General features: G+C 43.2%; 1 protein-coding gene across 1 annotated transcript in view; it reads right to left on the bottom strand.

The window, feature by feature from the left end:
* The window catches only part of CPNE7 (copine 7), a 640,312-nt gene that overhangs the window by 21,411 nt on the left and 597,811 nt on the right, over positions 1–21,090 (bottom strand). The window contains exons 11-14 of the mRNA XM_078669226.1: positions 19,523–19,577; positions 14,988–15,039; positions 13,891–14,024; positions 5,125–5,361 (exon numbers count right to left, since the gene is read on the bottom strand). Of these exons, the coding sequence (XP_078525352.1) occupies positions 5,125–5,361; positions 13,891–14,024; positions 14,988–15,039; positions 19,523–19,577 (478 nt within the window). The remainder of the gene's footprint in view (positions 1–5,124; positions 5,362–13,890; positions 14,025–14,987; positions 15,040–19,522; positions 19,578–21,090) is intronic.

Raw genomic sequence — 21,090 nt, 5'->3', positions numbered from 1 at the left:
CCTTTTCATGGCGGTCCCACCACCATGGAAAGGCTGTCAGAAAGGGACTTTGGGGGCCCATAGCAGAGGCCTTCATGGCCTGTTGCCTACACTATGTTGCCACAGTGGGACATGTGGTGCCCCCCTAAACATCCATGCACATGGTGCCTGGCACACAGTGCATGGATGTTTAAAAACATGCCTTTTACTACTGCGGCTTGTGCTGTGGCCCATTCCCGGACTTCAGCACAAGCCGAAATTGAAAAAAGGCATGTTTCCGACCACCTACACAGCAGTCACATCATAATATGGTGGGTGGAGCTGCTGTCTACTTGTCAGCCAGTCTCCATCCCGCTACGATGGCGGCCAGACGCTCGTTCGACCGCCACTGCAATATGGCCCTAATTATCAGAATACAATCATTTCTATAAAGCATGCAGAGTTGTAAAACAAATCTCCATTTTCACACATCTTGTAAGGTTGTGCTTATTTCATTCTGCACATCCCCCAAAAAATGTTAAAACTCGTCTTCAGTTTCATATGCATTTTACATCACATCATGAGACCCTGGGAGCACTTTCCCATCAAGAAACAGCTTGCAGCTCTTTATTGTTCAATACTTATATCAAATCTAATTGTAGATAGATTATAGTGTATGTTTCAACATATTAGAAAAGTTAAATGTTTGGATTGGTGCCCTGTAGAAATAACTATGGGGCATATTATCAAGGGGGTTTATCTCCGCTTTTTTGGCTTGAAAAGGCAAGAAAGCGGAGATAAAATTATCTCCCTATTACCTAGCTGTCGCTAACACCAGTTAGCGACAGCTAGTAGGAGATAGCGACCATCTTGGGCCCCACTTTGCATGTCAGTGATATTTATCACTAATGACATGCAAAGTGGACGTGCCAAGATGTTAGCGACTGGAAACAGTCGCTAACATCGCTATCTCCTATTACCAACTTATGGAGATATTCGCGCTTATCTCCAAAAGCTAACACCTGCCCTGAGCAGTTCTTAGCCATGTTATCCAATGGGAGGTGGATAACATGGCTAAGAGCATTAGCTCGGTAATGCATGAATATTGCTGACTTTTCAGCGATATTCATGCATTGCGGCCGATTTTTATCGCATTTGCGATAAACCTTCTTAATACCAAGGTTTGTTTGCGATAAAAATTGCCACAGCTCAGCGGTAAATTTTTGTCTCTAACCAAGCAATAGCAATAATTATCGCTATTGCTTGGTAATATGCCCCTAGGTGATTTCCAAAGTGCACAAAAATTAGCACAGAATGAGTCTTTATCTTCGTCTTGGTTGATTTACATCTAAATATGAAATAATGTTTTTCATACTGCAGACCAAAGTCCTTTTCCAGACCACCAATTGGTGCATTGATTGTGTCTAGGGAATGGGTTCTCTTCTTCAGTATCTGAATACAGCAATCACCAGCTGAAAGAGTACCAGCTACCTTTTCCAAAGTGCTTCCCACTGCGTTGCACCATGTGTGCAGTGGGTATTATTTGCCAAAGTTCATACCCACTGAGTAAAATGCTGAAATTTGCAAATTATGATGCAGACGTTGAACGGTATGGCTAGTGTCTCAAATCAATATTCACACTGAAAATGTAGTGGCTCCAGAATCTCATAATTCCACTGCCCATGGCCGAACTGGCCGTAGCGGGCACTGGGCGTTTCCCCAGTGGGCCACCAGGGAGGTAGCCGGTTTTGGACTCCTGGGCCCGTTTTTGTTACCAGAGTCGGCTGCAATATCGGCCACCTGTAACAAAAGCAGCGGCAGTGTTTTCCACATGCCCCTGCCACTGGTCTTGACTATAAGGCAGAATCCGTGCATTTTATAGCAGTTTGTGTAGTGCTGCCGGCGCTATCTTGTGTCATTTGAGCATTACTTAGTTTTATCTGTAAATAATAAGGTAGGATTCTGTGACATCATACAGTGATATATTTACACTGTAGCGCAGATTCTCTGTATATTTCATGTGAATAAAAACATTATCTGACCTCATTGATTATTATCACTTGTTAAGTGACACATTTACGGTATTTGACATCTGGAGTAATTCTACCTATCCGATACTCTGGGTGATTTTAATTGCTATAGGGTGTGCTCATTAGTGCTCTATATTCTAAAGTTTTTACACATATTAGGTCACTTTTGTATGAGCAGCATCTTCTGGTAGTAGGTGCATTGGAGCGAAGCAAGCACCCCAGAATACATTACAATGTATAACCAATATTGATTCACACTGTATTACTATATGTTTTGACACTTTTAGATCCATTGACTGTGCGGTTCTTTTCCCAAGTTTGGGAAACACTACTACCAATTTATATGAAATTCATGTTAAGTGGAATTATACAGCAGTAGATCACTACACTATTTAGTTGATCTGACTAAATTTTGCAGAAAGAAAAGGCAAATGAAGCAGCATAATGCAGAACACTCTGTGGCAGAATGATGCCACAATATTGTTATTTTAACACATACCATTAGTATCAGTGTAACACCTGAATACAGCTTCCAGCAACTGAAAGGAGGCCAATTAAGCTTCTACTACTAAGGATCCTCATGTGTGGTGCTCTAGGGTGTTGGTCCATTTAAACTAAAAACAATATATTGTTGCCATTTTTCAAATTATGCAGCAGGCGATGCATTATGTGGTAAGTGGGATAAAGCTCTAAATATACACAAAACATTGCTGCATCAGAATAGCAATTGTCAATTTGTCCTAAAAGATTCTTCTGTAGTCTGCATGCATTATGCAATAGCACCTTTACATTCTGGTGCAATATTTTATCCATATTATCAAGTGTTACTGACACACTAACCATGTCCACTGAAATTATGCGGCAGGGGAGGGACAAATTGTGTGGCATGGTTGAATAAATTATGCAGAAACAAAAGGCAAATTATGCAGCATAATGCAGCACATTTTGTTATAGTATTACTCCATTATTTTGCCATTTTTAGTTTTTGCACACGTTAACACTGTCTGGGCAAAAATGACCCCTCATTATTACCGGTGTAATATCAAAATATAGCAATAAGCAACAAAAAGAGGATGGGTTAACCTTTGTGAAGTGCCCTTCACTACGCAGCAACACATGTTTTTGCATTTCTAGTTACCTTTTGAACCATTTGAGCTTGAAACAAATTTTACTGTTAAAATCTGCAGATTAGTCATCTCAAAGATTATGTGGCAAATTTGGCAACTCTATAATTATGTGGAGTCGCTGCAGCCACAACAATCACATGATTCCAGTGGACCTGACTATAATCAGCATCACTGTCATGTTTTTATTCCACAGCTGTGGCAAATTCCATATTATTAGGCAGTAGCGGCTCCTGGTGGGAGTGCTACTGGGCGGTGACGTGGGGCGGGGGAGGGACAGGGGCAGGGTGGGGGTTAGTAAACGAATTCCGTTGCACGTGCTGCATCGCCAAATGCAATGCAGCGCGTGCAACGAAAATCGTTTTATTGATTTAATTGTCAACTTACCTGCATTCATCCATATTCCGGTGTTTACTACCCCCCACCCTGCCACTCCCCTGCCCCGCGTCACAGACCGGTAGCACTCCCACCAGGAGCCACTACTGTTATTAGGTATTTTTCACATGGGTCATATCACTTCTTGCAGAATGTGCAAATTCACTCAAAACAAAAGTTCAATGCTTTAACCGATAAAAAGTTACAAAGAATGCTGCGTGTGTAATGCAAGACTGTGAAGAGGTGAGAATATCCTCCTGGTGATGTTCATATTCCAGAAGTACTAATGGTCCTGATGGATTGAGAGCTTTTGTCATCAAAATACGACAAAACTCATGGATGTTTAAGTACATTCAACATATGGTTGAAGGAAGTGTTGTGCTTGAATATTTAAAGCAGCATTTAAATGCTGGCTTTAAACAAATAACAGGAGAAACAAATATTTTTCAATAGAATTTTAAGAAGTTAAAAGAATTTCATACATTAAGCGTCTTTATTAAGGTCTGGTGTATGAAATCTTGAAATCCATCCTAGTGAGAACATCAAAATTAATATAGACATGTGACTAGATTCATAACAAAGAGGGCATCACTGAATAAAAGATGTGTACCATTTGTCACAAGAATTGTGAACATGAAGGGTTGTATACTGCATCGTGCATCATTATATTTGTTCTACACAAACCATTTTATTTGAGAGTAATAAAATAACAGAGCCTATTTATTTCCTTCAAAACAAAGTTGAATATTGTTATTTAGTACATCTTCAGCCATGTCCACAGTTTTATTTCTTAAAATGTTCGATTTTCTAAATCATCTCCATGTTTTTCCTCAGCACATACCAGTGTAAAATGTCTTTATAAGTAGGTGTGCACAAAGTGGTAATTAAACCCAAATGGCCCAGCAAATTTGAAGAATTTCATAGATTACTCAACTTTGCCAACTGTTGGCATAGTTTAGCTTCTCCCTTCCATGCGGATGAAGGTTCCGCCCAACAGGGATCAGGCATCTTGGTGCAGGGAGTTGTTTACCCCCGCTCTCACCAAAACAGTACTGGAGGAACACAAAAGCCACCGCTCGGCTGCATCACCGCCATTCACTTCTTCTTGAAGCCCACCCCAAAACTACTGGCAGCAGGGAGGAGGCAGAGTATGGCATCTTAGGTGAGTATAAGCAGGGGCACTGGAATTATGCAGCACAGGAGGACCAAATTATGCAGCGTCGTTGACTAAATTATGAGGCAAATAAAGGCAAATTATGTGGCATAATGTGGCACATTTTGTGATGGACAGATCTATCTATTTATGTGCTACGTTCTCTGCCCGACCGTGAAATATCCACAGCTGTAACCTTACCAATAAGTTGTGGTTTATGAATACACAAAAAATGTAAATTTACACAAAAGTGCAAGTTTACCTTTGTGAATCAGGCCTTCAGTATTGTATAGTGGTAGCACATTGTACAGTGGTATCTCTACACTGTAGTGAAGTAGTTAGTTCTTAACAGTGGTATCTGCACATCTGCTGTAGTATGAGGGTTATACTCAATAATAACTATGTGCTACAGGGTATTGTGATGCTCTTTCAGTGTACTGTTCTGTCGTACCAATTCACTATTCCTCTGTATCTTAGAACTTACATTTTTAAATTCTCTGAAGGGTACAAACTGCACAATGTCCCTTAGTGCCGGTTCGCCTTTCGGAGAGCGAAGAATACCATCATCGCCATCCAAGATCTGCATGTCAGTGAAGTCGGCGTTCCCCACTCCGACGATGATGATGGACATGGGGAGGTAGGATGCACGGACGATCGCCTCCCTGGAGTCGGCCATGTCAGTGACCACGCCATCCGTCAGTATCAACAGAATAAAATATTGCTATGGAGAAGAGCAAGAGGTTGTAAGTAGAGAATAATCTTTGAAAAATAAACCTAGAAAGTGTCTTCAATAAAACATAAGACAAGAATGTGCCTCGAGAAAATAGACCAAGAACAATGGCTGGAAGGAGTTGGACCAGTAAAATGCTCAGGAGCAGGGATCAAAACAGCTTCCAGAGGGGTTAGTGGGTGTTGCTGTGTTTCCTATATTCTAACAGCATGGCAGTGGCCCCTACATCCTAAATGACATGACTGTGGTCCCTCTATCCCAACCAACATGACCATGGGTCCTAGTTATTAAGTGGCATGACAGCCGTCCCTACTACTTGACTAGCATGGCAGTGGTTCCTATATCCAAGCGAGTATGACAGTTGTACCTACATCCTAAAAGGCATGACAGCTGTCCCTACATCATAACTAGCATGGCAGGGGTTCCTATATCCTAACTGGCATTAATTGGTACCTACACCCTAACTCATGGATTTAAGCAGGATGAAAAAAGTAGAGAGGCCTCTTAAAGGGGATGGATCTATTTAATTAAAGGCATGGCTTAAACATGCAAACTAGATTTCTGTGATTCCCACAGTGTGTCACCAGACCAGTACTTTGGCTCCTCTCTCAGCTTTCTTCTATTGCACCCAGGTCTATAGCACAAGAACTGGCATTCACCTCAAACCAGCCAGGAATATTTATTTATTTTATTTTATTTAAAGAGTTTTATATAGCGCTGGCTAGACCCGTAGGTATCAGAGCGCTTTACATGAGAATCAACAATGTAACATAAAAAGTTCAACAATTACACAATAAATCCCAAAAAATAGGCAATACAATTAGGAGAGGAGAGAAAGGAGAGAGAAAAGTAGTGGAGGGGGCAGGGGAGGTGAGAAAGGGAGGAAAAGGGAAGAGACAATACAGAGAGATGGATAGAAGTCTGTCTAAAGACCGACTGGATAGGTGAAGACCAAGGAGGGAATCCACGGCCCATCTCACCTATAGCTAAACTAGGTAGCTCCATCGGGCGTCAGACAAAAAGTTCAGTCTCAGTACATTAAGGGAGGGGAGAAGGAGAGACATAAATAGAGGGAGGATGCAGGAGGAGACAACAGGAGGGACGAAAGGAAGTGAAACAATGTGGTTTAACAGTATAACAGAAAAAGATCAACAATTACACAATACATCAAACAATCAGCAATACAGTAGGAGAGGAGAGAAAGGAGGGAGAAAAGAAGTGGGGGGTAGGTGAGGTGAGAACGTGAGGGTAAGGGAAGAGACAACCGTAGAGACGAGAGGAAGTCTGTCTACAGACCGACTGGGTAGGTGACGACCAAGGAGGGAACCACGGTCCATCTCCCCTATAGCTAAACCAGGTAGCTCCATCGGGCATCAGACAAAGAAGTTTGGTCTCAGGTGTCTGGGGAAGAGGTTCGCAGAAAAACAGGATGGGAGGGAGATACGGCAGAAAGACAAAGGAAAGTCTGCCCAAAGACCGGCTGGGTAGGTGACGGTCGAGGGGGAAGTCCCAAAACCCATCTCCTCTATAGCTCTCAGGTAGCTCCACCGGGCTTTGGCCAAATAGCTAGGTCTCAATGGGACACATTTAAATAACATGGGGGGGCAAAATAAATGGAGCATAGAGGGGAGGGAACAGGGCAGGTGAGAAAGGGAGGATAGGGGAGGAGACAACAAGGAGAGATGAAAAGAAATCTGTCTAAAGGCCGACTGGGTAGGTGACGACCAAGGAGGCAATAAGCCGGCCCATCTCCCCTATAGCTAAACCAGGTAGCTCCATCGGGCATCAGACAAAATAGTTCAGTCTCAATACATTGAGAGAGGAGAGAAGTAGAGATATAAATAGAGAGAGGAAGCGGGAAGAGACGACAAGAGAGATGAAAGGAAGTCTGGCTAAAGACCGACTGGGTAGGTGACGTCCAAGGAGGGAATCCCCGAACTGTCTCCCCTTTAGCTTTGTCAATGGTTGTTAGCTGTTTAAGAAACATGTGTAACAACAATGATTTTGTTCTAACTAGTTTTGAACCTGTTTCAATTAATTCAGAAACTGTGAGACTGAATTAAACAGTACAGGGGTCTGTGGAAAGGGTTGTGGTCTTCAGAGTGTCCTACATTAACTCCTGTTATGTTCACTCTTGTAGACATGCACACCCATTTTCTCTTCACATCTCCACCATCTGCATATTTTACAGCTCTCCTCTTTCTTCATCAGGACCCTCTTTTCGCTCTCGCCAGAATGCACTTCCTCACATCTTCTTCACTTCACCACCCCAAACACACACAGCACCCACCCTCCTGTGAGCACTGCAATTACGTTTCATTTTGAATTGTCAATATTTTGTCAGCCGTGTACCTCCGTCACATAAATTTGCACAGAATCACAATAGCAACAGGAATATGTAACCATTGCTCTGTGCGCTCCACAGAGAGGCCAAGGATTGGTTGACCACGTATTCCGAGCACCTTTTGAACCCTGTGATAGGCACTGTGAGAACCACCTGTTGCCTTAGCCGCAACTTCAGAGCGCTCAACCGTGGCCCTTCATAATCACATGGAGGAGCCTCAGTTCTGTATACACAAATACACAAGAAATATACACAACAAAAATAAGGAAACACATCTTTCAAATATATGACACTCTTAGGGAATGCAAGATTAAATAAAACTAACAATATAAAAAGGAACTCAATTGCTGACATGGATTACTTGAACGGTTTTTACATCTACATAAATCGATCAGTGTTTTGTCACTAATGTTAAGGATGTGAGTATATAATGTCCACTTCTATTACTACTGGGTTTAAGACCTGGAGGGACCTGGCTCACTTAAAGCCCTACCCTCACTGGCATGACACTGGACATGAGCGCCATTTGCTTCCTGTTGACACAGGCGTGCATGGATTGATCCAAAAGTATCCATAGTTGTGGAAATAACACAGACTCTTGAGCTCTGCATGAAATAACAATCAAGCATTTACAGAACCATTGTAACCCTAGCAGCACATCCAGGGAACATCTCAGGTGCCACATAAGACATTGATGTGCAACAGATTGGATGTAACCATGGACCGCAATTGTTAACAACATGTCTGCTAAGAAATAGGAATATTGAGTGGTGGGTACCCTATGTGGCACAAAGGCATGATGTGACACTCAGACAAAGGACCTCCATCACGAATTGGACCTCAAGGTCTGCATCCTTTGCATTAATCTTTGAGGGTTTTATGATTACACATGATTAGAATGTTTTACACAAGAACAGGATGCTCGCAAAGACATCCGTACTGTGGTTGTTTCCCCGAACGGGCACAATTTCCTGTATCCTCCATAGAGACCTTGAGGCCCGGGCCACTGACTGGTGACTCCCAACCGGTCTTCCTCAGACGTGAGGGCAAGGCACAGGGACGGACTTTTGTGTCCTTCAGTGTATGTTAGGGTTGTCCGTCACTGGTCCACGAGAACATAACTCATGCCTCAGAACTCAAAATAAATTACCATGCTAGGGGTTTAAATGGGGATCATTTACGAAGCCAGTCGCTATTCTTAAACTAGATTAAGGACACGTTGCTCCTGGATCAGCAATGGACAAATCTTTCGATCAGAAAGCATAAACTTGATGCGCACCTGTCTTGGATGTTCACAACCCTGTGGTCAGTTCTTTCCAGGAGGACGGTTAAAGTAAGATTGTCACCATGAATGACGCCAATACTGTGATTTTCCAGCCTGGCCTTTCAGCTCAGGGCAGGGCCTCCACTCCACTTCAAGCAGATGTAGCAGCAGGAGGTAAAGACAACAGCAGGAGCATGGACATTTTCATCCAGTCCCAACTGGTCATGATTTCTGCTGACCATGGTTCATTGACAAGTATAGGTCATTAAGTTCCTGTAATCAAAGATATGGGTTCTACATGGGCCAGACTGACCCTCTATGCCATTGGCCATTTCCTTGGTGGGCTGGGATGCTTGGAGGCAGATTTGGAAGTTCATGGCCTCTGTTGTTGCCTGTCACTTTCCCCAACTCTTCAACGTTAGTTGGAGGAGGTATCATGAGAGAAAGAGGAATGAAGAGAGCGAGAGATCAGAGAGGGAGAAGAGAGAATGGATGGATGGAAAGAGAGAGAGATCAAGAAGAGGGGGGTAGGTCTTGATTGAGCATTTCAAATTGGGCTGCTTTTGATTCCCCCCAAACAGGTCGTTGGTTAGTAGATTCAAATGGAAGAGAAACCTGCCATCCACTTTTACTTTTCAGGTGGTATTGCAAAGTGATATCTCATTCTCTGTATGTATGTCAGTATGTATAAAGCGCATACTTGTACATGAACAATGGAGTGCCATACCTGGCCATCGGCCAAGATTATGGCTGAAGATTAATTAGAGAACAGATAGGAGGGGTTTACTGAAGTCAATATATAATGGTAAGGGTGACTTTAACCCCTTCGATGCTCATGACGGAACAGTTCCGTCATGAGCGTCGGTTGGCCTGTGCTCATGACGGAACCGTTCTGTCATGAGTCCATAAGCCCAATGGAACGTAAAGCACAGCGCAGGAATTTGCGCCGCGCTGAAGAGGTTAAGATGTTGCATTGTTTGAAGAGAGGACTTTGCAACTCTTTACTGAATTGGAGGTGGGTTGAGGCAAATCTGATGTCCATGGTGATGCTGTTCCAGATCTCAGGTGCATAGATGGAGAGGACCTGCTTCTTGTGCTTTTCATTTGACCCCTTTCTTTGTCGGTGTTCTGTCTACAAGTGAGTCGAGATCTACCCAGGGTGGTTAGTTTGTCAGATGTAGATGATGCTTGTAGATCACATGGGCATGCAGAAGGAGCTGCGCAGTTTCTTCAGGGCCAGGCTAATATGTTTGAACTTCTTCAGGTTTCTAATAGGGCATGCTGCAGAGTACAGAATAGTTCAAGAGGGCCGGTAAGATGTCTGGGAGGCTGTGGAACGTTTTGTTGGGTAATGGTGTATAAAATTTGAGTAATTTGCCTTTGCATAATTTCAGAAAATCTAAGGAAAATCACGCAAAATTAAATGTAATTATATGAAATGAAAACCAGGCATTTAGCTGTGTAGTTTAGCATAAAGTCCATCGGCTTATCAACTTTTAACCTCTTGCGTGCTCATGACGAGCTCAGCTCGTCATGCAGCATGGTGGCGCTGTGCTGATGACGAGCTGAGCTCGTCATGACCTCCGCGGAATGTCCACGTGGGGATAATTCCCTTGCTGTGCTGGGCGTTCCATTGAGCGGGCGTGGCCATGACGAGCTCAGCTCGTCATCAGCATAGCGCTACCGTGCTGCATGACGAGCCGAGCTCGTCACGAGCACCGCGGCGCTGCGTGCGGTCCCACTCCACCCCGTTCCGCGGGGGAATTAGCTCCGAGGCGAAGGGGTTAAAGCAAAGAAGAACTGCATCCTAAAAAATATTGCAGAAAACACACAATTGCCACGAACAATAGGTTCTTCAGGTTCTTCACGTTCTTCACGCTGTCCCACTCTATAAATTTGCCACAAACATTGGTGTATTATGCAGTGTGGCGAAATTTTGGGAATTTTGTGTAATATGTAAATTCTTGAAATTACATGAATTATGCTGGCGTAATTTAAATTACGATCTGGCCTAGTTGCTTTCCTGCCGGTCTACTAAGTAAGCAAGTCTACTAAGGGTTTGACAGAGATCTGAAGGCACGTTCAGAGAGGAAATATTTAGCTTTTTTTCAAGAGAGAGAAAGAAATTGTCAAATTCAGTCATTTCTTGGGAGGAGGTGCAGGACTTTCATTCATCCACATAGTGCCCCATAAGATATCTGAAATCAATCCGTGCTGTTGAAGAAAGTCTACCTGCTTAAGATGCTTTTTCATTTCTTTACTGAAAAAAAATCAATCAGGGGGTATTTGACCACTCAAAACGGAGGATTTTCACCCAGGTTAAGGGGTCTCTCCACATTGGCTTAAAGTTTGACATAGTGCAGTCATCTTCAGGGCTTTTTTCAGCAAAGCCAATCTTTGCCAATTAAACAAACATACCCCAACTGGGAAGAGAGGAGTCTTAATTACTACTGGGAGTTTGGGAGAATTTTCAACAGAATGAATGCTCAAAGCAGCACAAAGCATTACAAATAGTGGATTTAGGGCAGTGAAAAAATCCTTTTTTCCCATCTTTCTGAAGTATGGGATTTCTTTTAAAGCCGGGAGCTTTTTTAATAATTCACAGAATTTCTCAGGCGTACACATGTTTGTGGCCCATTTTGAAAGACTGTGAAATCCTAGCAGTCAGCAAAATAGCTCGTACATCTTCTTTCATATAAGTCGAAGAACTTGCTCAAGGGAGGCTGGCTGACGTGGAAAGTGCAATTAAATAATTAATATTCTCCCAATTAGACACTTTAATGGATGCGTTACCCAGGGGGCTTCCGCTGTCTCTGAAAGGCAGGAAGAAGGCTGAATAGAAAAAAAAATCATATAAACAAACATTATTCTCCACGTCTTCCCTACCTAGCCAATGCGATGACCATGGAGCTGCCTGATGAATAGTGCTCGAGGTCCCCTGTTAATGTCAATGTCAATCCTCAACATTCTAACCTATTTCTCAAAATGTTGATCCCCCCCCCACACTTCTGTGGTTTATGGACATTTTTTTCGAAAAACAATGATACCACAGTTTTGCTACATCCACATTTTGAGAGAAGAAATAAAGGGATGGATGAATAAATGAATGGGTGGATGAATGAAATGCATTCATATAGGACACACACATGCTGTCCTAATAGTCATATGGATTATTCAACAAGGAGCGATTTATTGGCCAAGCAATTTCTGAGATAATGGGCCTCCTGATTCTCTGCCAAGGCTTTCCAGGATCTTATGGAGGAGAAACTTTGCCTCTTGGGTCTTATGGTTAAAAGAAGATTTTATCCGGCAAAAAGGAGCAGAGGGCGAATTTTGTAGATCATGCAGCCCAACCCATTCGCATGTAAGAGCGCCCGACAACAGGCAAAGTGTCTAGAAGAACAGAAGATGATAAATACCTGCATACTTATTTTTTTTACCATGTGCTATATATACAGGTGAAGGGGGTAGCAGGAGGCAAGAGAGAAAGGATTGAATGTTGTAAATATCTTTGCTACCACTTTTGCCTTTTTGCTTGAACATTTGTAAAGTGTGCTTGTTTATTACACTGATACTTATCAGATTACAGTTAAAACATTTAGAAATGACAGCTAATAGGTAATGATTGTTGGTGCCAAATAAATCAACAATATAAAGGGCCTCATCTACAAAAAATTTACGCTGTGGGGTGCCGCAGCCCTTTATCTGCACCGTGCACTTTCAAGTTTCAAAGCACTTGTGGGCGTCGTATTAACAACCATACGATGCAGCCCTGTGCTTTACCCTGTTCTGCACGCAATTGGCTGCCATGCGCCAGCACAGGTATTGTAGCATCATTTTGCAAGGGTGCCTGCGCTGCTGGGATGATGGTTTTTGAGCAGGGGGGACACCTTCCTGCACAAAAACAATCTTTAATGGCATTTTCCTCTTTCCTTGCAGAAAGAGGAAACAATAGGGAAAAATACAAGTATTTCTCCTCATTGCGCCATTCCTACGCCTACCCTGGTGAGGCGTAGACTCATTCCTAGTTTTATAAAATTGTGTAAATCTGGGAATACCTCTAGTTCTATGGATGTTGTGGGGGAACACCCACAGCACCACCCATGGAATGCCCCTTCCACGCAGAGTACTAGGTGAAAGGGGGCCATATTTACAAGTCCATGAAAAGTCACACAGGGTGACTTTACGTGGCATTGTAAATGTGGGCAAGCCCATTGCGCTGTCAGCGCTGTCGGTCCATCAAAAAAAGTGATGCACCGGCAGCATAATGGGCTTGTGAATAAGCCCCTTAGCGTTTTCCCTCCCTTGCAGAAAGAGGTTGGATCAAGTACATTTTGTATTCTGGTTTGATTTCAGCAACAGTACAACAGTGACTCCAAACATAACAAAATCACCCCAAAGGTGTAATGTGCAATAAAAGGCATAATTTGCAATCTGTGCTATTTTTAGTTTCATATCCATCCATGCCTTACTCCTTCCACACATCAATCGACCTAACCACCCACCCAGCCATCCACCCATTCATCCATCGCCATCCATCTATTTATCCATCCATTCATACTCCCTCCATCTATCCAATCAACTGCCCATCCATCTGTCCGTCCATCCACGGATTACATGTACATTGTGACTCCTTTACTACAGTGCACTATTTTCTTCTTGGTGTTGTGCAACAGGGCTGGTACTCCACGGGTGTGCACTAAAAATCCTTTGCCCTTGAGCGTATAACGTCAGGTGCAGAGGTTAGCTTATTAGAGTATATTTCTATTTGTTTGATTCACTAGCGGGCTGTGTGACCGAAGTGTGTCAAAATGTGAATTTCAAAATTAAAAAAGGTACTCCTAGTGACCTGCTGCTGAACCCAATTTTCCTACATATCTATATTTTCTAGCTTTTAAGTTGGATGACCTACCGATGCCTCCTTCGTCCTCTCCTCTGCGGCTGCCACCTTCGCCACCCTGGAGATGAGCGGTGCCACATTGGTTGGCCCGTAGAGTTGAATTTTCGGCAAGCAGTTCTGGTAGGATTCCACAATGCCCTGAATCCCTGAAGGAGAGGCCAAGAAAACTGAAATGAGGAGCAGTGAAAACTCCACAAACCTTACATTCGGAGAAGATGTTTCTGTTCCAACTAAAACAGATCAGTCAGTCTATTAACAGAACATTTCCCCTAGATTTAAAAACATAAAAACATACAAACATTCCATAGACTACACTTCTTCATCATTTGCTCAACAACTATGCTATTTCTCTTAGTAGAGCAGTTCCAACACAAAGCACACGCCTACTTAGAAGCATGGCTCAATGGTTAGAGCGGCAGACCCTGATGCAGAGGTCTGGCCCGGGGCCAGGGTTCAATACCCGCCTCGGCGGGTCTTGGTCTCAATTTCCTCGGACCTGATAATTCTCGCCTTGGTGCCTATTCTAATCATGGGTCCCACTCTGCGACTCTGGGCAATAGCTTGCTTAATCTCCACAACGGCCCCAAAAGCGCTGGGATGCCTGGCTTCACCCTGGGGGTGCCCAGGAGTGGGGACACACAGGGAAAACCAGGAAGGGTTCCTAAGCGGTATACGGACAGCGCCGGGACACTACCTCAGGGAAGTAGCTGTGCGCTCTATAAATACCGGTACATTTACATTTACAAAGGGAACTTCCAACCTAGAGTCAACTGCTCATGCCTCTCCATCTAGAACTTTGGCCAACTTCCTAGGGTTCAAAATGGACCTCGTGGAGGGTGCTGGAGAGGAGCAAATACCACCATATAATCTTGTTTTCCCAGTAAAAGTCTGATAATCGGATTTATACGTATTTTCCCTTAGTGTGAAAACGTTCTGAATACTGTTGTACTTGACATATGGAGTTTGTGTGTGATTGATTCCACTTTGCCCTTGGTGCTGCAGCTTTTAGGTGGGCTTTCTCCTGCACCCATGCATCATCATCATCATCTTCACCCCTTGCATCATTTAAATAACTGTTATGACCAAAGCTCCAGAGCAGGCACACATACCTTCACATTCATCGTCATCAGGGTTGAAGTTGATGGCAAAGTCATGGGAAACCTGCAATGGAAGAGAGAATTCTGTCAAAATAAAACAAGCATAGAAGACACATGATAACAGAAACACAGACAGTGCCCAGGTTTATCACAGATGAATCTGTTTCTCTTTCTCCAATAGGGATCTGTTGTTTGAGAGGCACGACCAGGTGCACTCTGGGAGAAAGTCAAGCTTCGGCCATCCTTACAAGGTTATTGGGAAGAACCCTATACTAAACTAATTGACCGCCATCTTGGGTAACATGCACAATATGCTTTGCTAGTATTCCAAGTGATATGCATTTAGAAGGTTTGCTGCTAGGGGTGGGCGGTACTCGCAGAGTTTCACTACGCGGAATTCTGCGGAGTTACATGACAACTCCCCGAGATTCTGCAGAGTACTGCGAATGGACGGAAATTGGCACGTCGTGCTTATTTTTTGTGCTGGGAGCATGTTCCGTGCTGCTAAATCAGTGCAAATGGCACTACGTGGCACGCCAGAGGGCCCTGCTTCTTTGCTGCTGCTAGAGTAGATTTTCTATCTCAACAGGTGCCCTCCTTGCACCGGAAAATCTCACTAGAGGATGTCAATTTTCGCTCGCCAACTTACAGTTGGCGAGCTGCTTGCAATAAATAACTCCACCATGCAGCAGCTGGTGATGTTTTGCCAGAACTCTATGTTACAAGCGTAATGAGGAGTGGACATAACTCTGTGAATCCAACCGGTGGAGGGGAATTTACCACCAACCCCTAGTTTGCACTCGCCAAGATATGAAAATACTTAGGAGAACTACTTTTCAAGTGCGAATTCAAAGTATCTAACAAATAGTCTTAGGCAGTAGGTCCAGGAAAGTCAGAACCCCACCAGATTTACAGGCCAATCACTATATTTGTTGATGTTTTTCCATTCGAGATTTACATTTTGTACATTTTCTTTATGTGGATATCCTGAAAATGTAGCATGTACCTCCTAGCCTTCCTGGACCTATGTTGGACACCCCTGATCTAAAACGCACATTATCTTGCTCTTTAACAAGTTGAAAAGTTGCTCCATTACTTTTTCCAAAGACCCCAGGGATTGAAGACTCATCAACAATGGTAAAGCTTTGAGCAACAGTTTTGAGATAAAACACCAAATATAGCCATTATTCCGGTCAACCCATAGCAAACATTACCTTACTTGAATGGTGTCCAGGAAACAGGACACAGGCAGTTCTTCATGAAGAATAAATACTTAGATACCAGTCAGTGTTATAACCACCACCCGCATGTCCATGCTTCCTGGAAGTGTCTATATTTGTGTATTTTTTTTATTTTGATGGTTAGATAGACAAACCTATATAAACCTCTTTTGTGACTCTCTTCTTAAAAGTTCTACACCGCACTTTCTTTATCTCATTGCAAATCTTTTTTGCCAGGTTTTGAAGAATTTCAAAACGAAAATCCTAAAATAAATGCATGTATTTTTTTCCTAAAATCTCTATTGCTAAAACAAACTTCGTCAAATGCGGCATTTCACTGGACCTTACTCTGATGTTATAGCTATTTGGCATTGGCATAGCACACAATCTAGCGCTCTTCCAAGGAAAAAAGATCTTCCGTGAGGTATAGAAGCGGCTTTAACTGATGAGTGCTTAATTTGAGCCGGTGCTTTCCGGTGCTCAGCACCAGCACTTAATTGGTTTCAGGTGCTCGGCACCGGCACCTAACTGTCAACACCATACTTAAAACAGTCTACCACATGGTGTCGCTGCTCATCTAATTTAGAGATGAGCAGAACAACGGTTGTTTATGAATACAATAAGCATTAAAACAGTGCTAATATCTGCCTGCCCAGCCATCCCTTTAGCTTTCGGGACCTGGAATAATCTGAACTGTCGCATTTACATGCGAGAGAGATGGTTGGTAGTTGTTTTGGCAGCGGTGACAAGGGTGATGGGTGTTGCAAGCTGCAGTGGCCTCCTGGTCAGAGCCCTGGCACTTAATATTTTACAAATTAAGCACTGTTGATGACTAGGCATGAACTATGCAGAGACTGGAGTACAAAGATGAAAGACTATCAATGACTGGCCAGGACAGCTGCTCCATAACACAATATTCTACATAAAGTGTAAAAAATAAAGCAGAAGAAACATACAATTGTATGATTTGTTTTTCAGTGTTGGTGACTTTATTACACCTGGATTCCGGATGTCATCTGCTCTTTTCAAAGGGGCTATTGTCAGCACAGAAACACAGAACTAGCCCCGCTGACCCACTGGGAACCATGTAAACGGTGCTTACCTCACACTGCACAGTTATTGGAAACACGTTCCAGACACAGAGGTAAAAATGGAATTCAAATAACATGCGAATCGCAGACTCCAAAAACAAAAACAGAAAACAAGATAGCACAAAGACTGAAACACAAAAACATAATTTAAATTACAGATGTATAGTCCTCCTGGCCATTAATCTGCTCAGCAAAGGAGAGACAGAACCTGATTACATTCCTAGAAACGCAATCTCAGATCAGAGAAAAATCAGAAGAAAGCGCAACGGATGGTCAAGTCTTTGGAGTGCAAAAGGACTAGTTGAGATTCATCTCCAGGACAACATAATTGAGCTTCCTATGAGGTGGCAGCATTCAAACTAAGGATGGGCGTAGTACGCGAAGTAGCGCTACGCGAAGCTACGCGAAGTGCACTTCGCACTACGCGAACTTCACGTAGCACTACGCGAGCTGCGTAGTAGCATGTCCGCACTGTGCAAGATGCGTTTTCAATGATTGCACAATGCGGACAAGCATCCGGCACTGTGCAATCATTGAAAACGGCATCTTGCACAGTGCGAGCTGTAGTTTTCTTCTGCTCGAGTAGTTTTTTACTCAAGCGACAGCTTTCTCAACGCGAACTTGTATTTTCTCGCTCGCGAGCATGCGCAACCACTCGCAATGAGAAACCTGACCTCCCCGCATTGAGAATCTCACCGGGATGTCATTTTGCTTGCTCGCGGTCGCGAACATAACGTTGAGGACCGCGAACAAGCAAAAAAGGACCGCCGCACTACGCTATGCTGCACTACGCGAGTTCGCACTGTGCTACATGCAGCTCGCTTAGTGCGAAGTTGCGCGAACTTCGCAAACTACGCGAGCGTAGCGTAGTGCTTCACCCAGGGTTAATTCAAACCTGAGAATTATTTAAGAAAGTGCAGGAATTTAGAAAAAAAGCACCTGCAAGAACATTGCGATAAAAATTCTGAACAGTATCCACACATGCCAGAGCTTCTCTTTAGGCTACGGTGCAAGTCTTTAATTTGAACCAGTGTTTACCAGGGCTCATCAGAGAATGTAAGAATTTTAAAGCGCCAGTACATAAATGAGGGGCTTAGGTTCATGATTACAGTGACCGCGCAGTGGCCAGACATTTTGCATGAAAGCATCACTTCTGCTGCACCAATTGTGCTAATTATGAGTGATACACAACTATTTTACAAAAGTGTGGCACTGCTACCAGAGCAAAGTGAAAAATAGCATCCACCCGCCCCCTCTCCAGGCAGGAATAGGCTCTGGCTTGCCTCCTAGTGCCCTGGTCAAATTTAGATTCTGAAATGTCAAAACAAACAGCAGCTCTCAAGCTAAACCAGGTAACTTATTCAGTCACCACAAATTCCAGAATGCAAAAGAAAAACAGCACTAGACGGCTCGGAATTGATTCATCTTTGCATAATCCTGATTATTCCAAACAAATGGACTGTGAAATTCATGCACTGATATTCTATAGTTCTGCACGCACCAACTTTAGGAGGATCAGTGGAGGGCTGTACATTGCAACGGGACTCACATAAACATCATGTCAGGGAAAGAGCTGACGCGATATGGGTGTCACGGGATTGCAGTGTCGCAACGAGACAATAATGACAGCTATCACCTAAGAAAATCGCTGTGCCATGGAATATTATTATTACTATTATTAATATGACTTAAGTATTACTTGTACTATTAATATTAACTTATTCAGTTATTCTTTTTGTCTTTTTAAATTAAACACAACGATTGCAAAATACCACCATCCAAATTTCTGAGCTCTCAGTTATTGACTCCATGTCAGGAGTTCACCTCGTGTGTTTTGGGGTTTTTGCATTCTGGTACTTGTAGTCTTGTTTATTCTATTGATACACAGGCCTGTAAGCATTAGGGTGCAGACAAATGATGAGCTCCTCAGACACAACATTTAGAAACATGAGGTCCCTATAATTTCCAGGTAGAACATTGGTGGTCTTTCTTTTTTGGGGTGCCGCGCTGCACAGAGGGACATCATATTCCTACTCTTGGTGTCTTCTTCATTTCAATCCAGAGGTTCCATGGCATTTATTGCCAAGATGTATTTTGGCTAATTTTTACATTTTACACACTACATAAAATGATCCTTTGTTGTGATGTTTTCTCTGAGAAAGATGAAAATTGAATGAGCAAACAGTCCAACCTCCTCTTCTCCCTCTGACTCTGTCTTCCTTCAGCGGTTTCTTACCTCATACTTTGGAGGAATCCTTGCACCGAATCCTAATGCTGAGAACTTCTTGTCACTGGAGGGAGGAGAAAGAAAAGGTTAGACATGAAGAATAGCAACAAAAGTCTACATCATACCAGTACACGCGTCGAACATGCAACAAACCAATAGGTGTTTGGACAGATACGCCGACATGTCTCATGTCCTCACAGGTACCATTGTCCATTTCTGCCTTTGTGACCATCATCACTTTGCATTCTGGGGCCAGTGACCCAATACCCATGACTCACAAGGTTATTATCAAATCTTTAATCAGTTTTGTGCAAAAGAATCATGAGCGATGACATTAAAAATACATACAAAACGATAAAAACCTTTAAAAAGCCTGTACTTAAACAGCAATTCATAGCCATTTCTCGATATTCCTTGTTGCCCACACCAAGCTATTCAATTTATGCCTCAGTTCACTTATTGTAAGAATTATAGTAATATTACCCTCAGTGATGCCAAGGCTTATGCCTAGGGTGTTATCACAACATCTAATACATTCTACTCAAGGTACTCTGTAAAGATGGTCAAGGGAGAGACAGTCAGGTATTACCGCACTATTCAAAGTAGCTTCATACAAATGGAATACAAAAAGTGCACAGGCCTTGATCAAATTATATGCTCAATATGGAAAGGCCTCATTCCTTTCGGTTCGGCGGATAAGCGCAGGGATGGATTGAGGAACGGCATGCAATCTTCTGGATATTGAATTTTCCACCTGACAGTCAGAATCGGACATATGTGGGATTTCCCCGGAAGGGTGAAGGGCTGTTTTTTCAGCAGTGGGGACTAGTTTTGTTACAGGGGGCCGGTTGTGTAGCAATGCTGCAATATCGGCCCCCAGTAGCAAAAACAGCAAGCTAGTGTTTCCAGCCTCCCGGTGCCAAGCAGTGCTTCCCCAGGCAGTGGTCCGAGAAAATTGGCAGGACTGGTTTGAGTTCCCAGTCCGACCCTGGTCAGCAAGAGCTTAGCGCCCTGCCCTTCCGCCTTAATGGTTCTAGTTAAAGCGCTGCGAGGCCTCAGGGTAGTTACGCGCTATATAAGTTTAATTTTCATTTCAGTATAGCCCCAGACACTGAGCCATAGCTAGCAGTGGACACGCTCTCGCTATTGTATATTGTGAGCATCTCACTAATGGGCATTTACCCCAATTTGGAGGCCAACCTGCAGATGTAGCAGTTTTACTTGGCTGCTGGGTCTTGATGTGAATATGAGGAACCCAATTCCTGTTGCTGTCAAACAAGATCCCTAGAACAAAGAGTCACTAGGGATTTGGATATTGTTGGTGACAAAATGGATAGTTTTCTTAAGGATTACCCTTAAACATAGATTTGCCATAAATGCAGTGGAAGAGTTCAACAACAATTGTAGGCCATTGCCTATGTATGCCATAATGACAGTATCATCTGCATATATCACTACGGGAATTGATCTGGTACCCATCCTAGGTATATCAGTGGTAGAATAAAAAAGTGCACTAAGTAACCCGTTTATATAAAGCAGAAGAGGCCAAGACGCACAACCGTCTTACTCCCCTGTTC

The sequence above is a fragment of the Lissotriton helveticus genome, chromosome 12 (assembly GCF_964261635.1).
Source record: "Lissotriton helveticus chromosome 12, aLisHel1.1, whole genome shotgun sequence".
NCBI classification, from domain to species: Eukaryota; Metazoa; Chordata; class Amphibia; order Caudata; family Salamandridae; genus Lissotriton; species Lissotriton helveticus.
The sequence above is the reverse complement of the archived record's forward strand: the minus strand, read 5'-3'. Positions and strand labels throughout refer to the sequence as shown.